This window comes from Zonotrichia albicollis, chromosome 1, assembly GCF_047830755.1.
Source record: "Zonotrichia albicollis isolate bZonAlb1 chromosome 1, bZonAlb1.hap1, whole genome shotgun sequence".
Classification (NCBI taxonomy): Eukaryota; Metazoa; Chordata; class Aves; order Passeriformes; family Passerellidae; genus Zonotrichia; species Zonotrichia albicollis.
The window spans coordinates 16,957,254-16,975,454 of record NC_133819.1 but is presented as its reverse complement, the minus strand read 5'-3'; the positions used below and the strand labels follow the sequence as shown (position 1 = coordinate 16,975,454).

General features: G+C 44.1%; 1 protein-coding gene across 1 annotated transcript in view; it reads left to right on the top strand.

The window, feature by feature from the left end:
• Window positions 1-18,201, top strand: part of GAD2 (glutamate decarboxylase 2) — a 38,637-nt gene that overhangs the window by 3,050 nt on the left and 17,386 nt on the right. The window contains exons 5-7 of the mRNA XM_005480335.4: window positions 3,860-3,950; window positions 4,769-4,881; window positions 8,575-8,690. Coding sequence (XP_005480392.2) covers window positions 3,860-3,950; window positions 4,769-4,881; window positions 8,575-8,690 — 320 coding nt within the window. The remainder of the gene's footprint in view (window positions 1-3,859; window positions 3,951-4,768; window positions 4,882-8,574; window positions 8,691-18,201) is intronic.

The following is an 18,201-nucleotide window of genomic DNA, read 5'->3' as shown; positions in this document are numbered from 1 at the left end:
TTTAGGGGTGGAAATGACCATCCGCATGTTTTGATGAATGGGTCGGGTGCTGTCAGGATGTTTGTAAAATATTGAATTAAATAGTTAGGTAAATGATATCCAGAGAAGCAAAGTCAATTAGTCTGAATAGGGCATAGAAAACGTGTTTGCACAGAATGATGAAGAATGTGGAATCTGTGATTCTTGGAAATCAAAAAATAGAGTTTCTAGGCTGATTGCCATTAATCGTTTTTTGTTATTGCCTGTTTTCTCGTAACAGACCTATTTAATTTTGTGCATCCAAAACAAAGATCCTTTAAAACAATGTTGCCATTTCTCTTCCTCTCTATAAATATCAGATGCTTTCCCATCTTGGCATTTTATAACTTGTTTTAATGAAAATAATGTTTTTGAAGTCTGAAAATGGGTGCTGGGGGTTTTTGTGAAGTGTGGCGGGGTTCAGCCCAGGGGCTGCAGAGCCACCTCGCTTGGCTGCTGCTGCTCCTCAGCGCCGTGCGGTGACGGCCCCAGCCTGGGAGGGGGCTCACGAAATGCGTGGGGTTTACACCTGGAGCCCTCGGGCGTGTGCTTCGGAGTGAAACACTGGAATTACCCTCAGAGGAAGGACAGTATCGCGGGGTTTCTGGCGGCAGCGTCTGCCTCCACTCCTGCCGCAGGAGCCCCTCGGACACGGCCCCTCCTGGGCAGCATTTGGCTGCAGGGCCTCGGAGGCTGATTGAAAAATAAATTGTATTGCATTAGCCTCACAGCTGGACACCCAGGTCCGGGGATCCGGCGAGGCAGATGGCTGATTTTCGGCCGAGGGGCAGGTGTGGCTTGCTCGGAGGTGTTGCCTGCATGCCACGGCTCACTGGGGTGCGCGGGGAGGCCACGCTGGAGAAGCCACGCTCTCTGCCCCCTTCCCAGCAGAGACAGAATTTTTGCTGAGAGGGTGTAAAAGGCAGTGACGGTGAATGCAGAGAAAGATGGGTGTGAAGTTCAGTTACTGTGTTCTGGAGAGTTGAAAATGAGCAGGTGAATTGAAATACGAACGTTTAAAAATGGCTTGGAAACTGCAGGAGGAGTGCGAGGAGCCGGTTCTGGCCCAGCCTTGCTCCCTGGCCGTGCACGCAGTGAGGCTGCAGGCACGGCCAGACTCAGTGCCTCTATCCGTGCCTCTATCCGTGCCTTTATCCGTGCCTCCATCCGTGCCTTTATCCGTGCCTCCATCCGTGCCTCCATCCGTGCCTCCATCCGTGCCTCCATCCGTGCCTCCATCCGTGCCTTCATCCGTGCCTCTATCCGTGCCTCTATCCATGCCGCTATCCGTGCCTCTGTCCGTGCCTTCATCCGTGCCCAGCCCTTCTCCTGGCTGTCAGCTGGGGGCCGGGTGTTCCCCCGGGTATGCCGTGCCTCAGGCCGGTGCAGGTGGGAGGGTGTTTGGGAGGGTGTGTGGGGCAGAGGCGACGCCCTTGGTGGGGAAAGCCCGGCCTCGGGTGTTCCTGTGCCTTGGCCCAGGTTTTTGGCCGTCATCTCCCGGTTTACTCTGGGATATCTGTGAATACATTGTCTATTGCTAAACAAACCATTAAGTAATAATCTCCTATTTTCATCTCTCAAGCAATTCTTCACCCTGTCACAATCTCTTTTCTGGTACCTCTTTGTTCAGGAACAACTTCAGCAAAGGATGTGTGTTTCAGGCAGAGGCACCCGGGGAGAGATTTTTGAGCAGCTCTCACAAACACTTCTTACCTGGCCAGTGGAGCCTGTAATCTCAGCAAAGCCTCGGGTTTCCGTGGCTATCTAGCCAAGGGAAGAGAGCTCGCTCTCGCAGGGAGGCGTGACCGGGACAGGCAGAGCCCTGCGGCTGGGGCAGGGCACAGGCTGGGGCAGTGCATCCCTGCCATTCCGTGTCACGGCCGCGCTGGAGAAGGGACGGGCACGGAGAGGAGCGGGCTGTGTCACAGGTGTGGCTGCTGGGGCTCTCCCAGCAGCAGCAGCAGCAGCTCTGCTCTCTCTGTCCGGGCATCTCTCCCTGCAGCGCTGCTCCCTCCGCCCCGCTGGCTCCAGGGCACAGCTGCCCGAGCCCTGCGTGCTCCGGACCCGTTCCCAGGGCGCTCCCAAGGCAGGTGGTGTGCTGGGAGGTTTGCTTGAGGAAACAAGCAGTGACAACAGGGCTGTCGCCTTGGGCTGGGTGGGGGGCTGACACAAAACCGCTGAGACGCTGCAGCTGCAGATACAAATTCTGCCATTCCCCAGCTTTTCGGTGTGGATTTATTTCCAAAACAGGAAATTTTGTAACCTTCTTTGAGTCTTCCTGTAGTCCCGATCCACTAAAGGCTTTTAGCTCCTAATTTTCTGTTGCTTTCAGGTGAAATTTATCATCCAGCTGTGAAATGGAACCTAAGCTATAAATATGGAAATCTTCAAAATCCCTCTGTCAGGGGAGGTGCAGACCCTGGAGCAGGGTGGATGGTAGTGGTGATGGGGTGTGTGTGTGTCTTAGGTCCACGAACCCCACTCAAGAGCAAGATCCAGTTCATTCTGCTGGATCTGAGCATCATTCCTCCGTGCTCAGGGGCTTTGGCTGCCTGGTTTTGGCAGCACAGACCAGGGAGAGGTGGCAGGTCTGTCAGTGAGAGGGGGAGCTCCGTGCAAAACGCAATCAGGCAACAGCACAGGGCTGGTCTCGGGTTAAGAGCACAGGCAAGTGGAATTTGCGTGTGTGTCCCCTGCCCCAAATCCTCAGCTCTGATCTGCCTGCTCAGCTTGATTGCTCTGCCTTTGTGTGCTGCAGGGTGGGAGCTGGGGAGCAATTCCCCGTGCTGCTCTGCCAGCCATGTGTCCATGCCTGATAAGAGGCCACAGGAGGCTGAAGATAAGTTTTCTCTCAGTGCTGGGTCTGCATTTCCTCAATCATCTTGCTCTATCTTTTGTTTTCTCTGATGGCAATAACAGTACATCGTCTAAGGGTCAGGACAGGTGTTTTCCAAGCAGAGGCTTACGTCCTTTGAGTTGGATGGCATTTAAGTAATTGTGGACTATCCATAATTTGTACCAGTAATTATGCCACTTATCAAGGGCTTGCGGGAAGTAACTAGTAAAAATGGAATTTTAATGCTTCCTGTGTTTAACGGCTCTAGGCACGTTTTTAAGGAAAATCTCTAGGATGATTTTAGAAAAAAAAAAACAGGAACATATTAGATTAAGCAAGAGACTATCAACTCACTGAATATAGTCCTGTGCATCATTCTGCCGGGGCAGCAGAGCTTGTTTTTAAGGCATTGAATTAAAATCACAGTTGCAAGTAGCCAGGCTATTTGTAATTGTACTGTGACAGTGAAGAAATGACAAGGACCACCACCTTCCCTGCCATCTTCGTACAATCATCAGCCATTGAGTCATGTGCAAAGCAGTCACCAAAATACTCCATTTTCTCATTTCGCCCTGTCTATTACAATCATTAGCCATTCATCACTGATGTTATATGTCCTGGCAAGCTTTTCAGATGGTGTCTCATGTGTGCCTTTCAAACCTAGTCAGGCAAAACCATATCCAGTGACAACATGTGACACACTAACGGGAGCAAACAGCTATTTTTGTGAGGCAGCAATGTGCTAATTTTCAAGGCATATTGAAAGGATAATAGGGAATGTTGGAATTCATTATTCTGTGTTGAGTATAATTACTGACTTTGGAATGAGAAAGAAGAGAAATTATCCTGCCTTTTTCAAGAAATGTATTTACTGCCATTTGCTTTGTTTCATACCTTGAAAGCACTTCCTTCTCTATAGAAATATGGAGGTAAATATACTTTTCAGCACTGAATAGTTTCATTCAGAGTCATCAGCCTTTTGATAACATTTTCTATCTTATGCAGGGCACCCTAGATATTTTAATCAACTTTCAACTGGGTTGGACATGGTTGGATTGGCAGCAGACTGGCTGACATCAGCAGCAAATACTAATATGTAAGTAGAAGATTTTTTAAATTTAATATATAGATATTTAATTTCATTATTATGATCTAAAATACTAATTCCTGTACGTGAGTGAAAGAATAATTTTATGTTTAAATTGCTGGGGGAAAAATAATCTGTTTTTTAAATGGTTGCAACAGTTATTTATAGAAAGGCTTTCAATGTTGTCTTGTAGGCTGTCATTCATAAAATTTCATCATCGTGATAGGATGTTGGTTGTGCTGCCTCCCAAAAGCACACAAAAAATATATACAGATTGGCATTTTGCATGCATAAATATGTAAAATGAAAGGGGTACTGAGTGAGCAGTTGCATTCATGTAGAGGGGTTATGTACAATCCATACCCGGAGCAGAAACCATTGTTTTCTGTAAGAAAGAGATGTGGAATTTTAAAGTGTGGGGATTTTTTCACTTTGGGATTAGGAAGCATTTTTGTGTACTTGCTTAGCTTCATGCACTGTCTGTCCATTATGAATAGGACTGCTGACATGTGCCTCCAGACACGCACACGGGTTTGTGCAAGGCAAAGGGGCTCTGCCCAGCATCCCTTGGATAAAGGGCAAAGCCTTGAGCCTGGAAGAGGTGGGCAAGATTTTATTCACTGAAGTGGGTGGAAATGGATTGTTAAGGGCTCCCTGCATTTCTCCTTCTAGACATTTGATGTCAAATCAGAAAGAAGACTGTGGAAAGTATTGTGAAACAGAACTCTACCCAGTATAAGATAGAGTATATTGTGGCTATAATGTAATGTAATATTGGAAAAAGATTGTAGATTAAAGCATTAAATATGGACATTACTACATTTCAGGTTCACCTATGAAATTGCTCCAGTGTTTGTACTTTTGGAATATGTCACACTAAGGAAAATGAGAGAGATGGTTGGCTGGCCAGGGGGCTGTGGCGATGGGATATTTTCACCTGGTACATAACATTTCAAGCTTTCTCTATTTTTCAGACTGTGGTATATGACATCCCCTGCAGCTAAAGAGTAAATATAATTAAATATGCATGTTTGAGAGGACACTTGCTAGTAAACACCAGTGGCCTCTTTGAGATAAAGTATTGCATGTTTATGAATTTCAGGGATGTGATTATGAGGGTCTGTTTGAGCAAATTGCACTGCATGATGAGCAGCTGTAATGGCACATGGGAAACATAATGAGAAGAGACATTTGCCTTGCAGTTTTGCTTTGGCCCCCCTTTTTAAGGATCCCATGAAATAAAAAGACTGTTGTATTAATAACAGAGGGGAGAAACACAACAAAGCTCTCCAGCACCACAGGGGAAATTGGAGCAAACAGGGAAAGACGTAGCATACCTCCCAGCAATTTCAGTGGAGTCAGGAAGACCCTGCCAGCATTAGAGCATGCTGTTAGCTTTCCATGTGAAGCTGACCCGTTTTTCTCAGTGGGGTCCTTGGGTGCTTAGTTAATCTGAGTGCTTAAAGGCTTAGAAACCTGGTTTCTTCAGGGCAAGTCAGTAAGGCAAAAAAGTTAGTGTAGAAAAATCACTGACAAACATTAAGATTTTTTTTTTATTTTTTAATCATTCCACTTAGTCTTTTGATTTATACTCTTTGTCACCTCTTCTCTGACTCTGTAATTTCATTGCTCAAAAATTTTGGCTTGTCTATCTTACCAAAGTGCAAAATAATGAAAGAATTTACATTGGGTGTAATATATTGGCTTGTCAAAAGAGAACAGACTGTTAGCTGTTGAAGAAGGAGCCTTTCTGGAAGGGAAGTTATTTGACCTAATGGAGAGAGAAAGAGTGCACTCTTGAGTAGAGGAAAGGCCTCACTGATAGCAGCCCAGGACATTTGGCTCTCTGAGGTCATGGAGGTCAGGCAAGGCTCATCTTCAGCTTCTCACATCTGAATGCATATGTGGGAAGTAGTGTGGGAGTTTTATTCTGGCCCTTTCCACAGGTGTAGAGAAATAGATGAGAAGAGCTGACATTGCTTTTTCACAAGTTCTTGGTTAAAAAGCCTGAGAGCAAAAGCTCTGACAGCTTTTACTGTGGTGCTTAGAGATCCCCCTGAAAACCTTGGCCCACATCGCACCTGACATCTAAGTGTGTCTCACAGGCCCAGGACCAAAGTGAAAGTGTTTGGAAACGGAGTGGTGGTTGGTTACCAGCCCTGACCTGACTGGGTACAGCTGCCCTTGGTTCCCCACGTTCCCAGGGGCTGGTCAGGGCCCTGCAGGGTGAGGGCAGAGCAATGGCAGTGCTGCCCGCCCATGGCAGCGGGCTGGGGAAAGGCTCAGTGGCTGTGCCAGATCTGCCCGAGTCTGGCAAACTCAGACAGAGATGGTGTGAGTCAGGAGAGGTGTGTGCCTCAGGAGGAGCTGCCTGGCGCGGGCCCAGGGTGCTGCTGGTGTGCCAGAGTTCACTTTGTCGAGCTGAAACCTGGGTGGGGAAGGCTCTCTGGCAGGCAGGTACCTGTGCTGGCATTTGCAGGGCTGCCCCTCTCCTTCTTTCTTTGTTTCTCTGCAATTTCTGGTTTGTTCAAAGCGCATCTTTATAATTTTCTCTGTTAAGGCAGCAATACTCAGTGTGCAGGTTCTGCTTTTTTAGGCAATAATCAAAATAATTTCTGTGCTGTCTTCTCACTTCATGGCTTTAGCTGAACACCTTACTGTTGCAAAGAAAAGTTCTTTCTCTCAGCATTCTCTGGGATGAAATATACAGTATCAATACATGTAAAGCATAAAAGCCTGATTGTTTTCTCCAAATTCTGTAGGTGTGTTTTGTTAGCTGCAATTAGCTGTGGATGTGAATACAACTATGAAATTAAAAGTAGAATGCAGGCTTATGAGTAAACTAAGGTTGAATTACTGAGTAATAAATACTAGTAAGAAACCCTGGTATTGAAGAAACTAAACATTTCAGTCTTGATTCTTTTGACACTGAGCCAATGACTTTGGACCAGATAGGCCAAATTGCTTCAGCTTAGTTCAGTCACCAAAATCATCAATAGCAGCTCTTACATGACATCTGCATTTTTTAGGGACAGGTACCTGAGCATTTCCTCTTAATCTCTCCATTTCTTATTTTGTCATTTCGAAGAAAGGTGTTGAAATACATTCATGTCTCTCAAGATAGTTGAAAGGGGAAGAAAAAATGCCAGTCTATACTGACCTATAAGCCAGCAATGCCATTCTTGTGTGGCCTTTTCCCTTGGATTCACAGGAGGGCCAGTGAGGTCAGGGAAAGCCCCACAGCAGGGCAGCCTCACTGCAAGAGCAGAGCCAGGATACTGATTAGAAATGAAGGGCACAGTTGTGTGGGCTGTGGAAGAGTAGTTATCTCTAGTGAGATTAAAACAAATCTTACAAAAATCAAAACAATGTTAATTTGCCAGCACAGATAACCAACAGTGCTTCCTTCATCTCAAAGGATGGATTTTATCTTATCTCACTTTGGCTGTCCAGGCATTGGGTGTTACCCTGGGCTGGTTACAGCAACTCCTCTGTTTTCCAGGGAGAGTGGGGATGTGTCTGCAGGGCAAGTTCCACCCACCACAAACAGCTGCCATAGGATGAGCTGAACCATCCTTTGGAGGTGCACATCTTGTGCTCTTCACTCCATTTTTAGATGGATGAAGGTTGCAATAGTTGAACTCTACCTCACCGGCATTTCAACCTGTTCATTTAAAACTTTTTCTTTATATAAATACATGTGCATAAACATGGATATACAATTAATCTCTGTGTGTGTGTATATATATACACACATAGGATAAACCTGATGGATTTCATGCATACATGTCTGTCTGTGTGTGTGTTTGTGTGCATACAAATTTAAAAATTCTCAGCATCTGCCTCAAGTACTGCATTATATTCCCATAGTGCTCATGCAGCATTAATGTTAAGCCAAACATTGCTCCACTGTAGACTCAGAGACTTGGTAAAAAATCTCAAAAAGGAGAAACAGACCACTGCAGAGCTGTAGATCTGATACCTGTCTGTAAGTGGGTTAAATACCCAACTTGAAATGGCTGTTTTAAGTGAATGTATGCCAGTGATTTTAAGGCTAGTGTTAGGGACATTTAATCTTTTCCCCTCGTTCCCATAAGAGGACAATTAAAATGAAAAATATTTGTTAGAATGACCTTTTTTTCCTTTCTCTTCTCTCTTCCCACTCCACTTATCCAGAAGATAGCAGCTGTTGGGTCTCAATGGTTGGGTTTGCTCAAAGCTGGGGCATGAAACACCACCCTGATTTAGGAAGGGAGAGCGCAGATTAGGTCGCACTTGGAAATCCCTTAGGATGCCCCTTGTGTGGGCACCTGCTTAGGAGATGGAATAGAGTGGGGATTATGTGTTGATGGAAAGCTAAGATTGGGGACTGAAGGAGGGATGGTAGTTAGAATGAGGGTGAAAGGAAGCACCAGTCTTTTTTTGCAGTGGTACTATTTTGCATAAGTGTTTTTTTGTGTGTAGTAGATCCTGTTGTTACACAGCCCAGCTGTGAGGAGCATCAGGAAGAAGAATCTGTGTTTCTGCCACAAGGCAGAGACATTTATATAGAAAAACTGTAGCAAGACTTGTTTGTTCTGAAATGATATTATAATGAATAGAAAAAGTAACAGTATATTACTGTGGACTCCAGGTGGTGCCATATCTAACATGTATGCTATGTTGATTGCACGTTTCAAGATGTTCCCAGAAGTTAAAGAAAAAGGAATGGCAGCTATTCCCAGACTGGTTGCCTTCACATCGGAACATGTATGTGTTTCTGTTTTTTGCTATCTGTTACATCTGCTTGTATGACTTTATGATGAAGAAAACATCTGAACAGGAATTTGTTGACAACTGTCTTCATTTCTGTTACTCCTCCACTGGGAATAAAAACATGGGAAGGGCTGAATTTTTTATCTATAGAGGGATGATCTCTGCACTCCCCTGTGGCTGAAATCCTGGCAGAGGAGTCTCTACAGTGCTCCTGTGCTATTTCTTTGCTCTCACACGTGTCCATATAAGTGTTGATGTGAGTGGTAAGGACCTCATCAAAAGAGGAGAGCTCGTCATTGGGCTTCAGCACTTTCTGCCAGGATCGTCATCTGTTCTGGGGCCACAGAAAATCCTTTTGAGTCAAAATCTTTCCATCTGAAACCACTCCTGCTGTTATTTAATGAGAAGGTGATAACATACATGAAGACAGTCCTATGTCAATGCTGTGTGTGTGTGCAGCAGAGCAGCTGCAGTATTTGCTGGGCTTCACTGTGAGTTTCTGCCTGTGAGCAAAAGCTTCAGCACATGGGGGTTCATCACAGGCACTGCTGGGACCTGCCAGGGGCGAGGGAGGTGGGCACAAGAGAAACAGGAGTAGTCCTTGTGAGAGAATTCTTTGCTCTTTGTGCAGGCATGTGGAAGTCTCTGTTGGGAGGGTTGTTTCTGGCTTTACAACCTTTTGGAACTCCTTGCAGCTTAGAGTGGAGAATGTGGGTGCAGGAGGAAAGGAAAGAGGAAGGTTTATACCCAGGAGGGGCTGTGAGCTGTTTTCAGGCTTCGTTATCCACTTCTAAATTTCTCTCCAGCTGTGTGGGCTCAGCCAGAAAGGACTCAATGGCCAAGGCTCAGCAGAATACTGTCCATGTTAGGTAACAAAGTCCTCCTGCTGTCTCTGGACTTACTATCAAATGTGCTTCCATTCTACCCAAGTGTGAAGTACAAAATACCCTAAAAGTTATCACAAAAGTGCAGGAGGAAATCTCTCAGAGGATGCCTTTCATAGCAGTAGGATGGGATAGGATGTGATACACAGCTGTGGGCTTCACGTTGCAGAATTATTGTCCCCATAGCAGTTAAAGAGGACAGTCTATACATGAGTTGCAGCTTTCCAAAGCTGGATGTACAGCTAGAGATACATTAGCCACATGGAAATAACAAACCTAAGTTGTGCAAATGAGGTTCAACATCATTATTTAAAGTAACAAATCCTATTAATCATTAGAGTATTTCATTGTTTTCACAGCAATGGAATGTTAAACAATGACCTAAATTGTGTTAACAGTCTCAAAATAATGAAATGAGCTTTAATAATTGTGTTTTCATGCCAGGGAAGAAGCAGTTCCCTTAGCAAATTAAACATTCAAAAATCAAATATACTAGAGAATTCATAGGGCAGCATCTGAAGTCCATTACATTTTAAAAGTATCTTCAAATTGCCGTTTTGTGCATTCCTCAATCAAGCTTTACAAAAAGTATATTCTCATCTTCTAGAGAAGATAAGAAGCTGCACTATGTGAAGACAGGACCCTTTAACCCTTGCCCAAAGGCTAAGGGATCATGGTTTAACCCTCAAAACAGCAGAAGCTGCTACTGAAAATTCAGAGGCCTAGAAGTACAATCCCTTTTAAAATAGGAAGTGTCATGCAGGACCTGAACACACACTTAAGATATGCAAATGACATTTGTCTCATTTATCACATCATGCTGATGATCTACCTACTTTAAGACTCCTTGGCCTGACTGAGGTTTCTCTCTGCCACAGTTGGATGCTCTTGAAAGACAATGGCCATGGAACAAGCAAATTGTAGAATCATAAAACACCCTGAGTTGGTAGGGATCCATCAGGATCATCAAGTCCAGGTCCTGGCCCTGTGGAGGACACCCCAGAAACTGCACCATGTGCCTGAGTGCATTGTCCAAAAGCTTCTTGAACTCTGTTAGGCTTGGTGCTGGTGACCACCTCACTGGAGAACTATTATAGTGCTCAACCACTTTTTGGGTGAAGGACTTTCTCTAGATATTAAACTTAAGCCTCCCTTAACTCAGCTTTGTGCCTTCCCTCGTGTCCTGTCACTGATCACGAGAGTGAGGAGATCAGTCCTTGCTCCTCTGCCTCCCCTGATGAGGCTGTTGAAGGCCACACTGAGGTCTCCCTTCATTCTCTCCTCCAGGCTGAGCAGACCAAGTGTCCTCAGCCACTCCTCATATGGATTCCCCTCCAGACCGTTCACCATCCTTGGAGGCTCTCCTTGGACACCCTGTAGCAGCTTAATGTCTTCTTGTATTGTGGCACCCAGAATTGCACGTGATACCCAAGAGGAGGCAGTTCCAGTGCAGAGCAGAGCAGGACAATCCCTCCCTTACCCTGCTGGCCATGCTGTGCCTGATGCCCCCCAGGACAGGGCTGGCCCTCCTGGCTGCCAGGGCACTGCTGGCTCAGGTTCAGCTTGCCATGGACCAGGACCCCCAGGTCCCTTTCAGTGGCACAGCTCTCCAGCCTCTACACACCACCAGGGCTGCCCCATCCCAGGTGCAGAATCTGGCACTTGCCCTTGTTGAACTTCATATGGTTGGTGATTGCCCAGTCCCCTTAATTTATCAAGGTCTCTTTGCAGGCTCTCTCTGCCCGTGAGGGAGTCAATAGCTCTCCCCAGTTTAATGTCATCAGCAAACATACCCAGCATCCAGGTAAGTCCTGTGTCCAAGTCATTAATGAAGGTGTTAAAGAGCACAGGGCTGAGGATGGAGTCCTGTGGAACCCCAGCAGTGGCAGATCACCAGTCTGGGGTCACCCCATTCACTGTAACCCTTTGTGCCCATGATCCAGTTGGTCACCCATTGTGTAACAGGGCTGTCCAGCTGTGAGCTGGATGCTTTCTCCAGAAGGACACTGTGAGAGACAGTATCAAAAGCTTTGCTGAAGTCCAAAATGCTTAAATCTGCTGGCTTTCCTAGATCAGTGGGTTATAGAGAAGGAAATCAGGTTTGACAAGCAGGACTTTCCTTCATGAACCTGTGCTGGCTCTGACCAATGACTGCATTGTCCTCCAGGTGTTGTGCTTCAGTACTTCCCAGAATAACCTTTTCTGTGAATTTGCCAGCTACTGAATGGAAACTAACAGGTGTGTAGTTTCTGGGGTCCTTCTTCTTGCCCTTCTTGGAAGTTGGGATGATGTCCTCCAGCTTCCAGTCAGCTGGGACCTCTCCAGATTCCCAAGACCACTCAAAGTCAGTGAGAAAAGGCTTTGTGATGACTTCAGCCAGCTCTTTGAGAATTCAGGCCCCATAGATTTGTAGGAATCAGGCCCCATAGATGTGTAGGGATCTAGCTGGAGCAGCAGATCCATAGTGTCATTTTCCCATGCTCTGCATCCATGGTGTGATAGTAAACAAAGCTTAAAGTTACTGTATGTGTTTAGAAACTCGTAGATTTTGGTTTTCAAATTTTCAGTCAGATGCAAAGATTTTAATATCAGCAATTCTCAATGAAAAATTTCAGCATTCCAGATGAGACTCTATTTTCATTACTACCAGTCTAGAGCTTCCTGTACTATAAATGAATGAAGTTGTGTCACAGTTGCCACCACTACTACTGTAATCAGAATATGGCTCAGTCTGATGCCATTATAGGTTCAGCTGCCAGTGGGGGAGAAGGGAAGGGAGGAGTAATTCACAGCTTTTAAGTAATTACCTCCCTAATTTAGGAGTGCATCGTGTTCCAAAATTAGGAGCTTCACTCTCTGCACAACCAGTGAAGAGAAGCACCTCTGGAGAGAAACTCAGAGCATCCAAATTAGGAGCCTAAATATTCCTGAATTTAAATGTTCTAAATCACCTTTGGGAGGGCTTCACCTACTTTTGTGCACTGACCATAAAGAGCCTCCTCATATACACAACCTACATTTGGTGCCTAAAATAGGCTATGTGATTATTCCAACTGTGCACGTTCCCAGCCAGCAAATTTCCCCCATCTCACAACTTAGCACTCTGCTGCTGTTTGTTTCTATTTCACCAGTGATGGTGAAGTACTCTGCAACTGCTTGGGTAGGTCTTCCTCACGTTTAATTTCCTGAGATGCACTTGGCACTCAGGATTTCATTCAGTCCTCTGTATTCATCAGGGCATCATCAGTCTTCTTTCATTTGCACTGCTCATGATCAGTGATGTCCTTCAGGGCAGCTGTTCTGGACTGCACATGATGCAAGAGACCTTGACTCAGAGGGGAAAAAGTGATGGATGCCAGTTGTGAAAACCTATTTCAGTCTATCATTTCAAACACAATGAAAAATCCAAAGTGAAGGCCTCCTCCTGTGTTCCAGCATATCAGCTTTAGGCTGCTGTAGCTGTTCAGAGGAGTCCATCCCTTTTTCAGCATGGAGAAAACTGCTGAAAGAGATAACTGCCTTCTCAGAACATTTTAGTTGTTCCATTTGGCCCCAAGGCAAGACCTGTTAAATTTTTACTGATTCCCTGTTGTGATTTTGACCTGCCCAGCCAGCACTGTCTTAAAGAGTGTCCAGTAGTGGCTGGAAATTGTACGGAGCAGGGATTGCACCTAGGAGGCAAAAGGACACAGTCATGCTGCCCTGAGGAGGAAAAGTGTTCAAAGGGGAAGTTTACCTGGAGAGAACTAGGTGGGTTCAAGTCACAAAACAGCCTTTGGACCTTTTCATTGCTGGTAGGAAAATAGCTTAAAGAGGCTTGCAGAATTTCTGTGGACTTGATTAATTAGGGACTGTGTGGGCTTAATCCACAGTTCAGAAAATGAAAAAAAGGCTGGTCAAACAATTCCAGTATCTGTGGGAGAAGAGTGGTTTTGTGAAGTTTTTATCTTAACAGTTCCAGAAGCCTACTGTGAAGCTTCTTGATGCTGATGCAGGAGGAAATTAAAAAGTGACTTCTGTGTCTGTAGCTTGATAGACCATTTCACACAGGCTATGGAAGGTTTTGGGTTGGTTTCTGTGTGGAATGAAGGAAAATCTGATCCCTAAACCACCACTTCCATGATACGTAGTTTTGCCCTCTGTCCCTGCAACTTAGGAGACCCTTTGCAGATTTGCCACCTGCCAGAAGCAGTCCAAGGGGTGTTGTGTGAGGTGCTGCTTCCAGAGGGAGGTTTGAGGAGCCTGAAAGTCCTGTTTTCTATTTTGTAGCATAGACTAGAAAGCTGTAAATTAGACTCTGAGCATACAGAATGAGTAGAAATTAGATTTGTTTCCACCTAAGGAAACTTAAAATCAAACTGATGGATTCACACATTCTTTTCTTTGCACTACTTACTGCATAATAACTAGAAATTTATTTTTATGGTATTTGAAGCCAGGGGGAAACTGAAAATTATTTGAGGAACAACTTAATTCAGGTAGCACCATTCAAATCAGAGTAAAAGCATTTTCTATAAAAGTAGTGCTCTAGTGCAGTTAGTCCTAAAGGAGAAAATCATCATTTGGGTCTAATCCTTCATCTGGTATGGACCAGAATACCTTGTGGCTTTTACAGTGCCACAGTATCCTCTTGAACTCAGAGCAACATTTCTTATTATATACAGTGCTGCAAATCTGCACTAGAAATAACCAAATGAGTCTTTCTGATTAGAAAAGCAGCATGAAGTTGTGTGTTTGAAAAATGCCAAGGATGTGCATACTGGTATGTTTAGAAACATTAATATCCTCACTTCTCACCTGACACTAACAAGTAACTTTAAAAATTGAATAACAGTATGTAAATGAAACCATAGGAAATATATCTCTCATTGCAGTGTATTATAAACTTGGATGGGACAGTGTGCTGTTTTTGGAGGTAATTGAGGGAGAAGCTGTAGCTTGAAATCAGATGATAAAGATAGGATTCATGTCGCTTAATGTTAATCCCCTGAAGTGTAAACATTTAATCTGAGTTAGTCTATACACTTTTTGTGGCCAGTAAAAAAGAGCAAGATCTGCAGAAGACAACTCATCCTAAGTCTAAAGCAGGTGCCAAAGCCTTAGGAGATCAGGGAGGTATGGAGGTACCTTTTTTCCCCCACCTTTGTGGGACCCCAAACAGCAAGCCTGAACTAGAAACACATTTTTAGCTTATTAAGAGAGAAATAGTCCAACCTACACATCCAGAGATTGCACAGTGCTTAAAGCCCAAGAGAAGTGAATAGGAAAGTGTGTTCTCCTTCTTTGCTGGTGAATAGGTGATAAGCTGAGGCTGGGGGTCCAGATCTCCTGGGCACTAGGCTGCCAGTGACAGACCCTGGGGAGCTTCAGCTGCAGGAGATCTGTCCTAGCTTGCTCAGCATTTGGAAACTGGTTACTGATAAGCCACCTCCACAAAGCTCATGCCACTCTGGATTTATTTAAGCAAGGAGAAGCAGCAATCTGAAAACACAGCTATGCCCTGTGGGGCTCATGGCATTAGGATGGTTGTTTGTGACAGCTTCAACCATGCCAGATGATGAGCAAGTAATTTAGCAAGCTACAAAAATAGAAGCATCTGTATATTGAAGCACTTCAGACAGCAATGCTGCACTTTTCAGCATCATAGCATTTTTAATTATTCTTCCATTTTTCAGGGGGCTTATTCATTATTGCACATGTAATACATTTACACTGTCTCTACCTTACAAAGCTAACCATGTAAAAATGGCTATCTGGGGAGCAAACCTGTACCTAACAGCATTTGAAATTTTAGATAAAAGGAAAATTCCCCTGGCTCAGAATCACCTTTTTTTTTTTTTTCTAACTGTCAGTATGCTCTTAGTCACTAATATCTATATACCTATATCACTAATATCTATATCACTAATACCTTCTCCTTCACCACTGAATTTCACCACATTTCTTTCTATATAGAAATTAGGTTCCTCTCTACTGGGGATGTATTTGCAGTTTCCATGCACCCTGTGCAGTGTGTGAAGAGAGGGAGGGAGGAAGCTGAAGTGACAGCCCACTCGCACCTTGTGTCCTCCTCTGTCTGCAAGCCCAGGACAGTGCTGAAACTCCAGACCTTCCAGCACCCCCAAGACTGGCTTTTCCTCTTTTCCTTCAGGGCTGGCATCAGGCAGCCTGCACGTGCCCTCCCTTTGTCCCCTGGTTCTCCCTCCATGAGGCTTCAGATCCGTGTAACTCTTACACATCTGTCTTGTGAAAGGTGGTGTTCAGGCTCCCTTCTTGGTGTGTCTGAAAATCTATAGCCCTGGTATTTGCAGAGGGGTCACATTTCATGTCCTTCCTTGTTAGCCCAGTTAAATCATCTCTGAATAGTTCTGTCTGATCAGGTTTATTTCTGCAAACCTTTTCATCTCTTTGACCTTTATAGTTTTCTGTGTTTACCATATATTACACAGGCAACCAAACTTTCACCAACATCACAGGAATATTAAACCAAAGTTTAATACTTATTGTGAAAGTTTTCTTTGGTTCTGCAAATACATTTTTTCTATTTTATTTTCATCCTTGGTCTTTCAGAACCTGTCAAGTCCTTGGAGTAATTCCTGTGGTCTTGCCCTAAAAGATGAAAACATAACAGCAGTCATATATCTGTTTGTACTGGAAATTCTTATATCTGTGACTGTATCCACAGACTGAGCCATTTAATATTCAGTTTGTTTAGAATTTGTAATTGCATTTGCCCTTCTGTGCACAGACTTCTGTATTTCTTCCCAATTTATCCGTAAACCAGTTTTGGTTCCTGACCACTGAATTCCCTTCAGTCTCTAAAAGCCTTCAGGCAACTGAGCTATCAGCACTACATTCATTTTTTTCCCCCAGTGCTCTTTTAGCAGTGCCATGAGACTTCTTAGCAAGGCAGCTGCACTTGGCCATATTCCAATAGATGCCTTTGAGCACATGGGCTTAATTTCCTTCCTCATAGTAGACCATTTAAATCTGTCTTTTATTTTTAAGGCACTTTGAATAGTTCTGGGTTTTTAGTAGAAAAACAAATTGCAACAGTAAATATTTTTTAACTAGTGTGGAGTAAAGAGCAAAATTAATGAATGTAATGTCATGAACTCAAACCCCAGTGAAATATATCTGTGCCTCTTCACTCCTAAATCTCTACCTGCATGTATATATTTACACCACCCAGTATGTGCACATCAGTTTGTGTAATACATGAATAAAAAACAGGTTAATTTTTTTTTAAGTATATGCATTCAATTCTATCTTCATGTAGCATATCTGTGAGCTGTCATTATACTGGCAATATTTTTGCTCTGTTTTCAATATTTGGAAAGTTCCAAGATACTTTCCTAAACTGGGAATTTTTTATAAGCCTCCTCCTGCCAATAACCATTTCATGGGCTCTTCTCCTCCCCGCTCCCACAAAGCTGCACTCATAGGGCTCAGGGAGACCCACAGGGCTGGGAACAGACTTTTGTATCTTTGATGTTCAGAGGGTTTTGGATTGGTCACAATCCAAGCCTTCATCTACAGTGCCTTTGTACTGGGGAAAAGTCCACTGAATTTACTGAAGCTGATGAAACTCATAGAAATGCATTTGTTCAAAACTTCAGTTTTTTGAAGCAAATAACATGCCATGAAAAATGTCAGTGTGATGGCTGAGCTGTGATGTTCAGTGTATAAATACTTCCTAGCACCTTGTGACTCCCAGCTAGAAAATAGCCAGAGCAGATTCCGAGGTGAACAGACCAGTGACCAGTGGCTTTAACAGGCTGGGTGATGTCTGGGTGTCAAACATCTGCAGTGTCTGAGTGCTGGTGGCTGCAGATGCTGTACACTTCCCATTCTCACAGCAGGTATCACAGGACTTTGTTCAGAGAGAAGGGATAGAAACTTCTTCACCTGATGTCATTCAGCACCCACTCCAAACCAGCCACCCTTACTCTGGATAAATCTTGGCCTGGAGGTGCCTTTCTTCCCCTGAATGCACAGGAAGCCTACTTGATGCTGTCACCTTGGCTGGCTATCTGCAAGGGACAGGCACCAATCCCCTGTGTCTCATCTAAGTGATGAGTATGCATCTCATTTATCATCTGTTCATGTGAGAGTCAGTGCAGTGTGTGTATGTTTACTTTTCAGAGTGTGCTTACTTCAGGGACTGGGGTGGTTTGCTGTACTAGTACTTCAAAAACTGATTTTACATCTAGGCAACGTGTTCAGGGGCTGCTCAATACACATTATTCAGACACTGAACATGCAGCCATGTCCACCAGGGAAAAGCTGTACCAACCCATTGCATTTAAAAAATAAATCTAGTATTAAAAATATTTACTTGAGGAAATATTTTTAAATTGTCCATATATCATCAGTGAAACATGACTTAAGAGCAATCTAAACTTCTTAAAAATCTCTGGATATTGAAAAAGTCAGCAGACATAATGAAAACCTTAAGAATTTCAGCCAAAACCGTGAGAATACAGGCATATAAAAAAAGGAGTTTGTATTGGAAATTTTTAACCATAGCAATCTTAATCATAGTATTTTTACTTCTGAAGTTGGATGTACATGTTTCAGTTCTTCTACTCTTCTTCCTCTTTCATTAAGTTAGTTTAGAA